This window comes from Hyperolius riggenbachi, chromosome 3, assembly GCF_040937935.1.
Source record: "Hyperolius riggenbachi isolate aHypRig1 chromosome 3, aHypRig1.pri, whole genome shotgun sequence".
In the NCBI taxonomy this organism is placed as follows: domain Eukaryota; kingdom Metazoa; phylum Chordata; class Amphibia; order Anura; family Hyperoliidae; genus Hyperolius; species Hyperolius riggenbachi.
Genome location: NC_090648.1, coordinates 178213858 through 178229366, shown reverse-complemented (window position 1 = coordinate 178229366; position 15509 = coordinate 178213858). Strand labels below are relative to the sequence as shown.

The 15509-nt window shown below is 47.1% G+C and overlaps 1 protein-coding gene across 4 annotated transcripts in view; it reads left to right on the top strand.

Moving 5' to 3' along the window:
• The window catches only part of ADAMTSL3 (ADAMTS like 3), a 697881-nt gene that overhangs the window by 162566 nt on the left and 519806 nt on the right, over positions 1-15509 (top strand). For all 4 annotated transcript variants that reach the window (XR_011030288.1, XM_068275326.1, XM_068275327.1 and 1 more), the window contains exon 3: positions 7962-8081. Coding sequence is in view for 3 of the 4 variants with exons in the window: in XM_068275326.1 (XP_068131427.1) it covers positions 7962-8081 (120 nt within the window). In the remaining variant the exon portion in view is untranslated. The remainder of the gene's footprint in view (positions 1-7961; positions 8082-15509) is intronic.

Here is a 15509-nt window from a genome sequence, read left to right as displayed (position 1 = left end):
GCATGTTGGAAGCGCCATTGTATGTGCTCCCTGGCAGTGGAAACACAAAGACAGCAGGAGGTAAATTCAGCAGCAGGAGGAGGAGGATGAGTGTGTGGCAGCAGGCAGTCAATGAGGCAGGCAGCTCGCCGTGACATAATAGCCCTGGTACCTAGCGGTGATACCAGGGCTGTAAATAAACACAACAGGAGGTCCCAGACAGCGGTCGTGCAGCCCACATTGTGTCCAATACACAACTGGGACAACACAGTTTTCAACCCGGGCACCTCAGAAAAATTAAACCTTTTTTTTTTTTTATTGGTTTTTTTTGGTTTTGGTTTTACAACCAATATAGCTATTGTTTTGACGTAATAGCTGGTGGCAGAGTGGCAGCAGAAGGTAATTCTGTGTACCCTGGCAGTGGGAAACACAGACAGACAGCAGCAGCAGGAGGAATGGAGGAGCAGTGTGAGCAGCTATTGTTGTGACGTAATAGCTGGTGGCAGAGTGGCAGCAGACGGTAATTCTGTGTACCCTGGCAGTGGGAAACACAGACAGACAGCAGCAGCAGGAGGAATGGAGGAGCAGTGTGAGTGTGGCAGCAGGTAGGCAGCGTGACATAATAGCCCTGGTACCTAGCGGTGATACCAGGGCTGTAAATAAACACAACAGGAGGTCCCAGACAGCGGTCGTGCAGCCCACATTGTGTCCAATACACAACTGGGACAACACAGTTTTCAACCCGGGCACCTCAGAAAAATTAAACCTTTTTTTTTTTTTATTGGTTTTTTTTGGTTTTGGTTTTACAACCAATATAGCTATTGTTTTGACGTAATAGCTGGTGGCAGAGTGGCAGCAGAAGGTAATTCTGTGTACCCTGGCAGTGGGAAACACAGACAGACAGCAGCAGCAGGAGGAATGGAGGAGCAGTGTGAGCAGCTATTGTTGTGACGTAATAGCTGGTGGCAGAGTGGCAGCAGACGGTAATTCTGTGTACCCTGGCAGTGGGAAACACAGACAGACAGCAGAAGGGCAGTACACAGCAGCAGCCCACTGTAGGTGTGAAATGTGTGGCTGCAGGCGACGTAATAGTCAAAGTGAACCAGGCTGGCTTAGTGAGCAGGAGCCAGGAGGTGGTAAAGGGTGGTAAGGCACATTAACGATGGTACTAAGTTCCGGCAGCCAGTTCATGTCCCCCTCTCGCCGACAACAGGGGCCAGGAACTCGCCTTCCACCCACGCCTGGTTCATCTTGAGAAACGTCAGTCTGTCCACAGACTTGTGAGACAGACGTGAGCGTTTCTCGGTGACCACGCCACCAGCTGCACTGAAGCAGCGCTCGGACAGCACGCTGGAAGGGGGGCAGGACAGCACTTCCAGGGCGTACTGCGCCAGCTCGCTCCAGATCTCCATGCGCTTGACCCAATACTCCATGGGATCAACAGGGGCATCGCTGTCAAGCCCGCTGTAGGACCCCATGTAGTCAGCCACCATGCGGGTCAGGCGCTGGCTGTGACCGGAGGAGGATGCTGCTGCATGCATCTCCTCTCTAGTCACTGCTGCCGGAGCCTCTACAGTCCTGTAGAGCTCGTGGCTGAGAGACAGCAGGTCTGTGGGGCGCTTGCTGCTGCTGGATGCAGGCACCTGCTGCTGCCTCTGTGCTGGCTGCTGGACAGTGGGGGTGGAAGGCTGGGGGAAGGCTTCCTCCAAGCGCTCAACAAGGGCCTGCTGCAAGCTCCTTATTTGTTGCGCTGGGTCTCCTCCTGCAGGCGGCAGGAACTGGCTCAACTTCCCCTTGAGGCGTGGGTCCAACATCATGCTGATCCAGATGTCCTCCCTCTGCTTCATCTGGATCACCCTGGGGTCCCTGCGCAGGCACGTCAGCATGTGCGCTGCCATTGGGAAGAGGCGGGCCACGTCTGCTGGCACATCGACGTCAGTGCTGTCCTCCTCATCCTCCTCCTCTGCTGCCTCATCCTCTCTCCACCCCCGCACCAACTCAGCTGCACTGCGCTGATCCCCCTCATCAGCAGCCAGGTCAGGGACCTCCACCAAGTCCTCCTCCTCCTCCCCCTCAGAGGTGGACTGTGCAGCTGCTTGCCGCTCCTGCTGGTCCAAGGCTGCCGCTCCCTGTGCCAGCAAAGCATCGAGTGCCCTGTTCAGCAGAGAAACCAGGGGCACCCACTCGCAGACCATAGCATGGTCCCTGCTCACCATGTTTGTGGCCTGCAGGAAGGGAGCCAGCACTAAGCACACCTGCTGCATGTGCCTCCAGTCATCATCGGGGACGATGGACGGGATGTTGCTGGTCTTGTCCCTTCTCTGAGCTGCGGAAACAGTGGCCAGGGCAAGGTAGTGGTTGACAGCGTGCTTCTGTTCAACCAGACGCTCCAACATCGCCAGGGTGGAGTTCCAGCGAGTCGGAACGTCAATGATCAGCCGATGGCGTGGCAGATCCAGCTCCTTTTGCACGTCTTCCAGGCTCGCACAGGCTGCAGCCGAGCGCCGGAAGTGACGCACAACGTTCCTTGCCGTTTCCAGCAGCTCGTCCATCCCCTGGTAGGTGCGCAGGAACTTCTGCACCACCAGGTTCAGCACGTGGGCAAGACAGGGGATGTGGGTCAGGTTTCCCCTGTCTATGGCAGCAACCAGATTGGCCCCATTGTCGGACACCACCTCTCCGACTCTGAGGCCTCTGGGGGTCAGCCAAATCCGCTCCTGCTCCTGGAGTTTGGCCAACACGTGGGCTGCCGTCAGCTTGGTCTTGCCAAGGCTGACCAAGTGCAGCAGCGCTTGGCAGTGGCGGGCCTTCACACTGCTGCTGAGGCGGGGGGTTTGGCCAGGTGTGGCGGAGGATGGCAGAGGATCGGAGGAACCCGCTGCAGTTCCCCTGACCCTGCGGGGTGGCACCACCCACTGTGTTGCTGCTGCTGCTGTGCCCGCTGCTGCTCTCCCATCCTCACCCCCTTCCACCAAGCTGACCCAGTGGACAGTGAAGGACAGGTAGCGGCCTGTCCCGAAGCGGCTGCTCCAGGAGTCCATGGTGACGTGGACCCTTTCACCAACCGCGTGCTCCAGCCCTCGCTCCACATTGGCCATCACAAAGCGGTGCAGTGCAGGAATGGCCTTGCGGGCGAAGAAGTGTCTGCTGGGGAGCTGCCAGTCTGGGGCTGCACAAGCAAGCAGCGCCCGCATGTCGCTCCCCTCCTGCACGAGCGTGTACGGCAGGAGTTGGGAGCACATGGCCCGTGCCAGCAAGCCGTTCAGCTGCCGCACGCGACGGCTGCTGGGAGGCAGAGCCCTAACCACCCCCTGGAAGGACTCGCTCAAAAGGCTCTGGCGTGCCTTTTTGCTGGCACGGGAATCAGCAGACGGAGCAGAGGAGGCCAATGAGGACTGGCTGCCAGAACAGGCCTCAGTGTCGGCGGCAGGAGTTGCAGAGGGGGGAGGAGCAGGGCGTTTCCGCACTCCTGCTGGTGCTGCTGGAGGAGCAGGAGGGCGGGTGGCTGCTGTTGCTGCTGCTGCTGCTGAAGGCTGTGCAGTGATGGGATTGGTGCCACTGCCAGCACCAGATGCCTTCAGCCTCTGGAACTCCTCATGCTGGTGGAAGTGTTTCGCAGAAAGGTGGTTGATCAGCGAGCTGGTGCTGAACTTCAAGGGGTCTGCACCTCTGCTCAACTTCCGCTGACAGTGGTTGCAAGTGGCGTACTTGCTGTACACTGTGGGCATGGTGAAAAACCGCCAGATTGGTGACAAAAACATCCCCCTACGGCATGGAAGCGCTGCTGCCTGTTTCCCTGTGGTGGTTGGGGGGGGGGGGGGTCTTGGGTGCGGCTGGTGGTGGTACTGGCTGATGCTGCTGCTGCTGCTGCTGAGCCTGAGACACCAGCAGGCTGTGGGACGCTGCCAATGCTTGCAATGATGCGCCTCCTTGCAAGGCCCACAACCGCATCCTCCTCCTCCTCCTCAGAGCTGCTGAGGACGACATCCTCTGGATGTGTTGGCACCCAGTCTCTGTCTGTCACCGGGTCATCATCATCATGCCCCTCCTGAAACATGTCCTGCTCTGATGATGACCCCCCAAACTCCTCTGCTGATGCATGGATGGGACGCTTGACTGTCGCCACAGTCTTGCTGTCCAATCCCTCCTCCCCCAAAGTGCCCATCAGCATCTCCTCCTCCAAATCGCCAACAACAGCATTCAATTGACTCATCATGCCTGGGGTCAAAAGAGTGCTGAATGAGAGGTCGGCGACTGACGGTGAACTGGCCTCCTCCCCAGACCCTGCTGGGCAGCTGCTGCGAACAGGGGTGGTGGTGGTGGTGGTGGTGAGGGTGGAGGCCTCGGATGCAGAGCTGATGGCGGGCTGCTCATCCTCCGTCATGAGTTGCACCACAGTGTCTGCATCCTTTTCCTCAATGGGACGTTTCCGACCCGGCTGGAGGAAAATGGGAGCAGGTGCTACACGCTGCTGCTGCTGTGTCTCTGCAGCGTGAGTTGCAGATGCTCCTCCTGGGCGGCGCCCAAGGCGTCCACGGCCAGTGGCTATGGGAGGAATGTTAGCCACTGACGCTGCTGCTGCTGCTGCGGAACTGTGCATGGTGGCGCGCCCGCGGCCGCGGCTTGCCACAATGCTGCTCCCTCTCTTCCTGATTCCCTTGCTGCCCTTCCCCTTGCCCAAACCGCGCTGGCTGCCACTTCCAGACATCTTCAATGTTTTGGGCGTATAGACAAAAGTTTTGTAAAAGGGCGGGTGAAAAGTGGGGTACTTTAATGGAGTGGGTTGGTTGGTGAGGTGACTGAGTGAGTGTCCCCTAGTACAGTAAGTAAGTATTAACAGTCAGGAAGTACAACTAGCAGTTACAATAATCAGTAGTAGTAATCACAAGTAAATTTAGTGTGTGTACACTCAGACAGTGAGTGCACGCACGCAGGAGCTAGTAGCCTATGGACACAGTGACTGAGTGTCCTAGACTCCTAGTACGGTAAGAGTAAGTAAGTAGTAACAGTAAGTAGAACTAACTAATAACAATAATCAATCAGCGATCAGAAGGAAATGGAGTGTGGGTGGTGTGTGTGTACACTCAGACAGTGAGTGCACGCACGCAGGAGCTAGTAGCCTATGGACACAGTGACTGAGTGTCCTAGACTCCTAGTACAGTAAGAGTAAGTAAGTAGTAACAGTAAGTAGAACTAACTAATAACAATAATCAATCAGCGATCAGAAGGAAATGGAGTGTGGGTGGTGTGTGTACACTCAGACAGTGAGTGCACGCACGCAGGAGCTAGTAGCCTATGGACACAGTGACTGGGTGTCCTAGACTCCTAGTACAGTAAGAGTAAGTAAGTAGTAACAGTAAGTAGTAGAACTAACTAATAACAATAATCAATCAGCGATCAGAAGGAAATGGAGTGTGGGTGGTGTGTGTACACTCAGACAGTGAGTGCACGCACGCAGGAGCTAGTAGCCTATGGACACAGTGACTGAGTGTCCTAGACTCCTAGTACAGTAAGTAGTAACAGTAAGTAGTAGAACTAACTAATAACAATAATCAATCAGCGATCAGAAGGAAATGGAGTGTGGGTGGTGTGTGTACACTCAGACAGTGAGTGCACGCACGCAGGAGCTAGTAGCCTATGGACACAGTGACTGAGTGTCCTAGACTCCTAGTACAGTAAGAGTAAGTAAGTAGTAACAGTAAGTAGAACTAACTAATAACAATAATCAATCAGCGATCAGAAGGAAATGGAGTGTGGGTGGTGTGTGTACACTCAGACAGTGAGTGCACGCACGCAGGAGCTAGTAGCCTATGGACACAGTGACTGGGTGTCCTAGACTCCTAGTACAGTAAGAGTAAGTAAGTAGTAACAGTAAGTAGTAGAACTAACTAATAACAATAATCAATCAGCGATCAGAAGGAAATGGAGTGTGGGTGGTGTGTGTACACTCAGACAGTGAGTGCACGCACGCAGGAGCTAGTAGCCTATGGACACAGTGACTGAGTGTCCTAGACTCCTAGTACAGTAAGTAGTAACAGTAAGTAGTAGAACTAACTAATAACAATAATCAATCAGCGATCAGAAGGAAATGGAGTGTGGGTGGTGTGTGTACACTCAGACAGTGAGTGCACGCACGCAGGAGCTAGTAGCCTATGGACACAGTGACTGAGTGTCCTAGACTCCTAGTACAGTAAGAGTAAGTAAGTAGTAACAGTAAGTAGAACTAACTAATAACAATAATCAATCAGCGATCAGAAGGAAATGGAGTGTGGGTGTGTGTACACTCAGACAGTGAGTGCACGCACGCAGGAGCTAGTAGCCTATGAACACAGTGACTGAGTGTCCTAGACTCCTAGTACAGTAAGAGTAAGTAGTAACAGTAAGTAGAACTAACTAATTACAATAATCAATCAGCGATCAGAAGGAAATAGAGTGTGTGTTGTGTGTGTACACTCAGACAGTGAGTGCGCACACGCAGGAGCTAGTAGCCTATATGAACAGTGACAGTGAGTGTCCCTACGGGTACAGTAAGAGTAAGTAGTAAGTAAGTACAACTAACAATAATCAATCAGTAATCAGAAGGAAATAGAGTGTGTGTACACACAGACGGTGAGTGAGTGCACACACGCAGGAGCTAGCTAGTAGCCTATAAACAGTGACAGTCAGTGAGTGTCCTACTCCTAGTACAGTATAACTACAATACTATTAGTAAAGGACAGCAGAAATACTGGTATAGATGATGAGAGAAATAAACAGAGGACAGCTGCCCACAGAGGCAAGGCCCCCCTGAGGCCTAAACCTGTAAGCTTGCAGCAGCTGCCTGTCTCTAATGTAACACACAAGCTACTAACTAAAATACAATGTCTATCTAAATAACAACAATACAGGTGTATATGGCAGGTGTAGGTGAGCAAAAACGCTAGGTAAATGAACACAATAGAGCACTTGCTAAGCCAAAGCACAAAGGAGCAGATCTCTCTCTGTACAAGTCTCAGGCAAGCATGGAAAACCCGAACATGGCGGCCGCTATTTATAGGGTAGGGGCTGGCCAGGGTCCCCCTCTGTGATTGGCTGCCGTCAGAGGGCCTGGGAGCCCTCTGATTGGCTCTAAGCACATCAATCTGGGCTATGACGCTATTCGAGCTCGGTACCGAGCTCGAATAGCGCCGGTTTGCTCGAATAGCTCGAATAGTGAATGGGCTATTCGAGTGTTCTCGAATAGCCCATTCGAATAGCTACAGCTATTCGGAGCTCGAATACCGAGCTCGAATAGCTGAAAAAGAGCTCGAATATTCGAGCTACTCGAATATTCGAGCTCTGCTGAGCACCACTACACCTCAGTATTCCTTTAACGCACTTTTTTTTTGAAGAAACCCAGCATTGCTTAAATGGAACCTGAAGATGGTAAAACAACAACAACAAAAAAAAAGGATTTTCACTTACCTGGGACTTCTGCCAGCCACTTGCAGCCGCCCTGTACCCGCACCGGTTCTCAATGATCCTTTGGTCCCCCGCCGCAGTGCAGTTCCGGTATCGCTGACTTGCAAGTCAACGGCCACTGGCGCATCCTCATTCGCGCTCCTGGTGCCAGGAGCATTCTGTGCAGGTGCAGTGCGAGAAAATATCTATTGCGTGAAAGATACGCAGGCGCATTAGACAGCAACATTGAAGAGAGCGAAACTGAGCCACGGCGGGGGACCAGAGGATCATTGAGGACCGGTGCGGGCACAGGGGGGCTGCAGGGGGCTGGCAGAAGCCCCAGGTAAGTTTTTTACTATCTTCAGGTTCCCTTTAAACTGGAACCCATGTGACCCCATCTTGCACTAATGTCAATGATAACTTACATTATATTTTCCTTCTTCTCAGCATAATACTGGGTTAAGGAAATATGTATAATGCATAGTGCAATACTGATTATGAAATGAGCTGTACCATAATATTAAATGATGCTCATCATATATTATCCTACTATACTCTTGCAGGCTGCAGCAGATCAAGAGCAAGGAGCATACTTTCTTCCAGAGTTTGCCCTGTCTCCACAAGGGAGTTTCCTGGAAGATACTACAGGAGAGCAGTTTTTAACGTACCGCTATGATGACCAAGTAAGTACCATAAACATTTTTCTTATACCATCCTTAACCATTAATATGCAGGCATAACCGTTACACCATAAGCGCACTATTATTGCATTATTATAAAGTAGTGTTTCTTTATTAATGGAAGCTGTGTTTATCCATATTTCTTCATATGCTATGATTTGACACAAACTGGTAAATTATATGTATTATTAAAGTGAGTTATATTTATTGAATATTGTTACTAATTATGTCCCATTGCATATCACTGGTGCACAGTGTGATATTAGTTACACGTATCGTTGTAGATGACTATTCTTTAAACTGTTCATAGATGTTGGGTTAGTCTGTCCCTTACCAAACAGTTCAGCAAGTGGCAGCTAGGCTTCCAGCGAGGTTTAGATTTCTCTCTCAGGGTCTAGAAGTGTCAAAAATGTGGGTCCTCTGATATACAATAGAGAATACAGGTATATAAGCGCTTCACAACAAATAAATATTGATAAGGCTAAACAATACACCAAGATAGAGGTGGAGCGCTATCAGTAAACAGTTGAAACAGAAAAAAACAGATAAGCGCTCAAACAGTTCAGTCCTAAGGTGCAATAGAGGCACCCCTGGTGTGGTCTCAGCTGGTCAAAGCAGGTATAATTGGAATGGCGTCCAGGGTTAGACACAGATCTCCCCCCAATAATGTAACGACTCACCAGATGGTGCGGCCTAGAGGGCCCGTCTGCGCAGCAGGGGTATTGGCCACCCCTCAGCCTCTCTGGCGAATCTCCACTGCTGATCCCTCTTGCTGAACCTCCAAAAAAATATATAAGAGACGCTTCACATAGCGTAAAAGGGATTAATCCCGTATTTATTAAAAAGTAGGTTAGGTTTAAAAGTGAGCGTTGCTCGTGTTACAGTACTAAAACTGCGGTGTGGGACTTAGGCTAACATGCAGCCAAATGCTCAGAGGCAACCACCGGAGATGAACTCCGCAGAGCAAAATCCCTGCCGCCAGATCAAAAACAAAGATGGCGCCCGTCAGCCAATCACCGCGTCCGGTGACGTCAGACGCAACGCTGCTCCGTAGCTCCGCCCTGCTGGCTGCATGTTAGCCTAAGTCCCACACCGCAGTTTTAGTACTGTAACACGAGCAACGCTCACTTTTAAACCTAACCTACTTTTTAATAAATACGGGATTAATCCCTTTTACGCTATGTGAAGCGTCTCTTATATATTTTTTTGGAGGTTCAGCAAGAGGGATCAGCAGTGGAGATTCGCCAGAGAGGCTGAGGGGTGGCCAATACCCCTGCTGCGCAGACGGGCCCTCTAGGCCGCACCATCTGGTGAGTCGTTACATTATTGGGGGGAGATCTGTGTCTAACCCTGGACGCCATTCCAATTATACCTGCTTTGACCAGCTGAGACCACACCAGGGGTGCCTCTATTGCACCTTAGGACTGAACTGTTTGAGCGCTTATCTGTTTTTTTCTGTTCCTCTGATATACAGTTTATAATGACTTTGGGGTGTAGAACCAAGCTCCTGCCTGGCAATTCCCTCCTCTTAACCATTTTTTGTTCTTAATTATGATTTTTTTTTTCAGTGTCTCTTTAATTATAAAGTGCAGAGCTTCCCTTTCCAAATTAAAGTCAGTATGTCTGTATGTGCCTGCTTATGCAACATTCCTCAGGTTATTTTATGTGCTGCCTCACTCCCAAATATGCATGCTCTGCTTAGGCAAGTATAAAATAATCTACCTATTAAATGGGAGACAGGGGCACTGGTGGAAGTTTACAGCTCTGAAGTACCTTGTAATCAGTAATAAGTATCAGATAAAGTTTTCCTATATGTCCAATTTTATTTTCACCAAAGTCAACAAGTGGTGTACACAACTGTCTAAAGGCACGAGCTTTATCTGGATCTCTGTTCTCTCATAGATGGATCCATAATATCTGCAGAAATTACATTTACACCTTGGCAAAATAATGCCATTCATATCACTGCAGCAGGAACACATTAAAGGCGGCCGCACATTATGCATTAAAAAAAATCATTTTACCGCAAGTCAATACAAATTATCGGTTATACAGATAATGCAACAATTTTTTAAGTGAGAAATCTGATTGAATGTCCCTTTTTTATCTAAATAAGTTGATTAGAATTGGCTGCATTTTTAAATCAATTTTATGACAGTTGAATGGTGTAAGATAGATGAATTTCTTGATTTATAGACCCAAGCAATTTTTTTTCTGAGTTTTTAATCAATAGTCCCAAGCAGTTTTGTTTTATGCCATTAGGTTTTTTTTTTCTAATTGGAGAAAAAACTGAATGCGTGTGTGATACAAATGCCAGATTTTGTGACTGTTACTATCACCCATGGTCAATCCACAATATCTGACTTGCTCTTGGCTAAGGCCAAACCTTTTTGTGATTGGCTGGAAACTTGAGACACTGCATGCTCTCCAGTCCCTCAGACATCCATGGTAAGCCTCTGGCCAACTAACTCTGCGGTGGCAATCTTGTTGTTAAAGGTTACAGACTGGGGCCCATATGCAATTCACGTTTTCTCCTGAGTTTTCTCCTAGGTGATAATTTTTCATCTTCTATTTTTAAATAACGTTTCAGCATTTCACAATTGAAAAAAGTACCAAAGTAGTAGAAAAAGTACTGTCAAAATTATCTTGTGCATTTGTTTAAAAGGCATTTTATTGACGAGGTGTAAAAATATCAACTTGGAGAAAACTAAGGAGAAAAAGGGAATTGCATATGGACCTGGGTCTCTGCAGAGAATTCAGATAATATAAGGTACAGACATAGATCTAATCTGGAATTACTGAACTGGACTTTAACATCTGGAATGTTCAATGCTGAAACCAGGGTAAAAAGGGAATCAAGGATTCTTGTTTCTTATGTGTGGTAGTGGCAGAAATCTGCACATGTACAATACAGGGTCGTTTAAATTCATTTGTGAGGCCTTCTCACTGGGCTGGGAAAATCTATGTGCATGGTAAGGCAGAACCAGTGCAGGTCAGTAGCTTTTAGGTGATAACAGGTGCAGCCTCCTTCCCTACACAGCAAGTTTTTAAATCCTTGAACTAATGTGCTGCTTCCTAGACACTGCTGTTCTCCCATAGGCTAATGCACCTACCGTTAATCTATGGGAACTGGTATCACTGGTGCTGGGTGCTGGACACTGTGCTACCTGCAGAAAAATGTGGTAGGGATAAGCACCACAGTTTGCTACAGAACTAGTGAAGGCTAGCAGTGATATCTGTTTTATTATGTATGGTTTGGATGGGCATTAATATAAGATTAAAGCTACCACCACATGATCACTGAAGCTACTTTCTTCTTCATCTCTCGGAGGAGAGTGGGTGGAGCAATACCTCATGCCAAGAAGAGAAGGGAAGCTGCCCATAAGAGTTCCAGTAAAGCAAAGAGTTGTGACAGGCTTGGAAGCAACATTACCAGTGATCACATGACTAAAGATTCATACTCCCCCTCCAGACAGTGGCAAGAAGGGGTTAATGGGGGAGATAGTTGCTGGAATTATTTTTTGGCTGAGCTTTGAGACCAGCTTTCATGTAGTCATGTTGCATTTCAGTGTGGTCCTATTCATTGTATTATTTTAGCCAAGTATCAGATAGGATGTAATTTCAAAATTTCATGAAAAGAACTTCTCCACTCTGCCATAGAAGTCTCTGCTGTACAACGTTCCCAAAATAATAGAAATGAGCCTCCACGTAGCAGCTGTATATTTGCCGTATTTGTAATGGAATAAAGTGAAAGGAGGTTTTATTCCATGTTTTTATTTCCCACTTTGTTGGTGGTTTCCTTTTTTCTTACCTACCGCAATAATTTTTATCCAAATTCATGCTACAAAAGATTGGTTTTCCTATAGAAATTAAGAATTCCTATATCCCTGACACTTGAGGTGTCGCTTCCAAGCTTTAAACTGTTCCATGCTGTAGACCACCAAGTAGGAGAGCTGTCAGAAGCCTTATGTAAGCAGCTTGTTCACTAGTTTCTCTTATAGTTGGATAACCTCTTTGTGGTCAGCTAAGCCTGCTCTGTGCTGGTCTGCCACTGTAGCATGGTAATAAATGAATTAACATGTTCCCCGTCCATTAGTATGTTCCTCTTAATGGATAGGCATTGCTTTTTTGGATATACGTATTTTACAAAGTACTTGTTTGAAGTATATAACACTTTTATCCAGTTCCATTGATTGTTGCTTATTATTAAAAACTGTGGCTAATGTTGACTTTTTTGTTGACTCTGGTCACCTTGGCACCAGGTGAGTTCTTTAAAGGACCACTATTATGAAAATCATGAAATTTAAAATAAATGTAAACACATACAAATAAGTACATTTCTTCCAGAGTTAAAGAAGCTGTAAATCACTTTTCTCCTATGTTCCTGTAACTTAAAGTAGGAAGTAGAAATCTAACATTTCTGTCAGGTTTTGGATAGGGATGGCCCTGCTTAGGGGAACTCATGGAGAAGCATGTGATCAGTTTGATCAGCTGATAGATTTGTAAGGTTCTGATTTGCTGGTCAAGATCTTGTGTTAAACCAGGAAGTCATCACTGCAAATCAGGACCGTACAAGTGTATTAGATGATCAAACTGATCACATCCTTCTCCATGAGTTCTCCTAATCAGGGCCATCCCCAGTTTTGGACTAGTCTATCTCCTCATGGGGGATTCCCTGGGATTTATTTCAAAAGCACTTAGTGAATGGTAGATGCTCTGACCAAATGCTGAAATAATTTGCAGCGAGCAGAGAGTCTAGCCAACATATTTGAATAAATCCTTTTCAGGGAGTGTCTTTATAAAGAATAAAGGCCATGCTGAGAATCCCCTAAGGGGAGATGGACTAGTTCAAAACCTGTCAGTTCTGTCAGATTTTTACTACCTACTGTAAGTGACAGCAACATAGGAGAAAAGTAATTTATAGCTCATTTTACTGTGGAAGTACTTCTTCCTTGTTTGTTTTTACAAGTATTAAAAATGTTACAATTTTTTGTGATAGAGGCCCTTTAATCTCACAGGTTTTTACATGAGTTACCCAGCCACCCAATCAGCTTTTTCTGAAAAAAAAAAAGATAAAAATGTACATCACAGGTAGCACGGTGGCGCTCTCGCCTGGCAGGGATGGGCCTCGGTTCAATTCCAAGCCAGGGGCCTATTTGCACAGAGTTTGTATTTTCTCCCTGTGTCTGTTTGATGTCTTGAGGGCAGCCATCTTTTTGGTTGAAAGGAGGTGACAGGAAGCATGAGACACAGTTCCAACTGTTCTGTGTGCTGATCACACCTCCCAGCTGCTAGGCAACATGAATAACATAGCAAATCCCATCATGCTTTGCACAGCATCAGGGAGAAAAGCCTGGGCAGTTTTCTTTGATGGGGCGGAGCTTAAGCTTTTGTGCAGCTAAAAATAAGCCTTATGTAAGAAAAACAAAGTTCTGATGCTGTGAAACTATTAAAGAAATACCAAGCCTTTTCAGTGCTGCTGAGTAGATTTTTAGTCTGGAGGTTCACTTTAAAGTTAGGTGTTGGGGAAAGGTTAGGGTTAGGCATCAGAGGGGGGCGGGGGGTTAGGGTTAGGCATCGGAGGTGAAAGGGATTCTGTGTGAGAGTAGAGTTAGGTTTAGCTGTAGTACTGTAGTAAAATATCAGTAACGTTTACCGATATTGTTCTATCGTAATTACAATTGTAAAATAGTAAAATATCGGTAGCATTTACTGATCTTTTACTATTGTAATTACCACTGCTACAGAGTAGCATATTGTTAAATGCTACCAATATTCTAGTATCGGCTATCCCCGGGTGCCTACATTTCCTGGCACCTTTATTTCGCAGACGCGTCTCCAGGCCCTTGTAATTGTTAAAAAATACTGATCAAAATAATGAAACAGTTTTCTTTTAATTGTCAGTTAGGGGCCTATTATTGTTCCGTTGCTAATATTATATAACTTAACAGTTGAAAGTAAGCTGCAAAGTACAATAGCCTCCACCTTCAGGGAGCTATCTGGTGACCATTTGTTTCCTCTGATCAGAGCTGCTTTTTTATTCCAGGGATGCAGGCAGGGAATGCTCATCTCTCTGATTGACTGCAGCTCACCTTTGCCAGTAAATAGTCTACAGTTCTGGTATCCAATGCTCTGTTGTGTACTGTGTTTCCTACATCCTGATGAAATGTTAAAATGCTGATAGCTTTAGTTATTTAATATATGCCACACTGAAGAGTGCAGATGATGTAAATTATAGAGGTCTTTATTGAAAGATTGCCTGTAAATTGTCAAGCATTCGTGCACCACTGCATACATGGATCAGTCCGCTGGTATGTAACCTCCTGAATCCTTCCTTTCTTTACAGCAGAATTCAGTAAAAAGAAGTTTACACTTAAGACTTTTGTAAACTGTATAGTTTGTAGCTTGTAACTGTGTAGCTTGTAGCTTCAAGGTATGCTTTTCTAATCAGACTTGGTGATTAAAGGTTTTGTGTTATTAACATGGCTGTATACACAGTATATACATGTAACTGAACTTAAACAGATAAGTTACATTTTGGAACAGACAACCATTATGTGACATGTTCCTAGCTCTAGTCATCACAAGCGTTATTACACTGAGGCTTGGAATCAGATCCCAGAGACGCAGCTTGCTGTAGCGTGCTCTGTTTGTACTTATGCAGCCTGCTAGTTGCAAGGTAAATGCTGTTCACTTCCATTTCATTCTGCTAAGCTTCTGGCTAGGTGCTCACACTGGTAACCAGTGGCGTAGCAAAAGGGGATTCAGAGGTTGTGACTGCACCGGAGCCCATTAGTAGCCCTCCTTCATTGGTGCTATGCTGGTAATAAACACCTCTATAGGTCCATTGAATAGTAGTAATCCTTAACTAACTGTTTCCTTGCTCATATTACACCTTTCTGTCACTGAAACTGTCCTTGGTAGGTTTTGGGGCTTTATATCAAAATAATGCTCCGGGTCTCTTTTAAAGGTTGCACTGGGGCCCCAAGCTCCATAACTATGCCACTGCTGACAACTTATGTTGCCTTAAATGATCATTAAAGTTAGACACCTGAAAAAAACACCCTTATGCTCACATCTGACACCACCCCCTGGCTGAACAGTCCAATTGAAGCACTTCTGAGCTGCATTAGGTTCATATGGTGCTGTCCCAACTCCTCCTCCCACAATCCCCTGTGCCGCATCTCAGGGACTGCCATGTCACTTCTACATTACTGCCCCCTTTTTGGCTACATCACTAGCTAAAACCACTCCCCTGAACGATATAGTAGAGGGAGGTTGGTGGCTTTAACAGCCACGCCTCCGCTTTAATCAGCTGCCACGGCATCCTCCCAGTACATGGGTTAGGCACTGGGATGACAAGGATTAAAAAAGCTATTTTTAGTGCCAGGTCGTTCTGTGTGAGTTTTAGTCATACTTAACCCTCCTGGC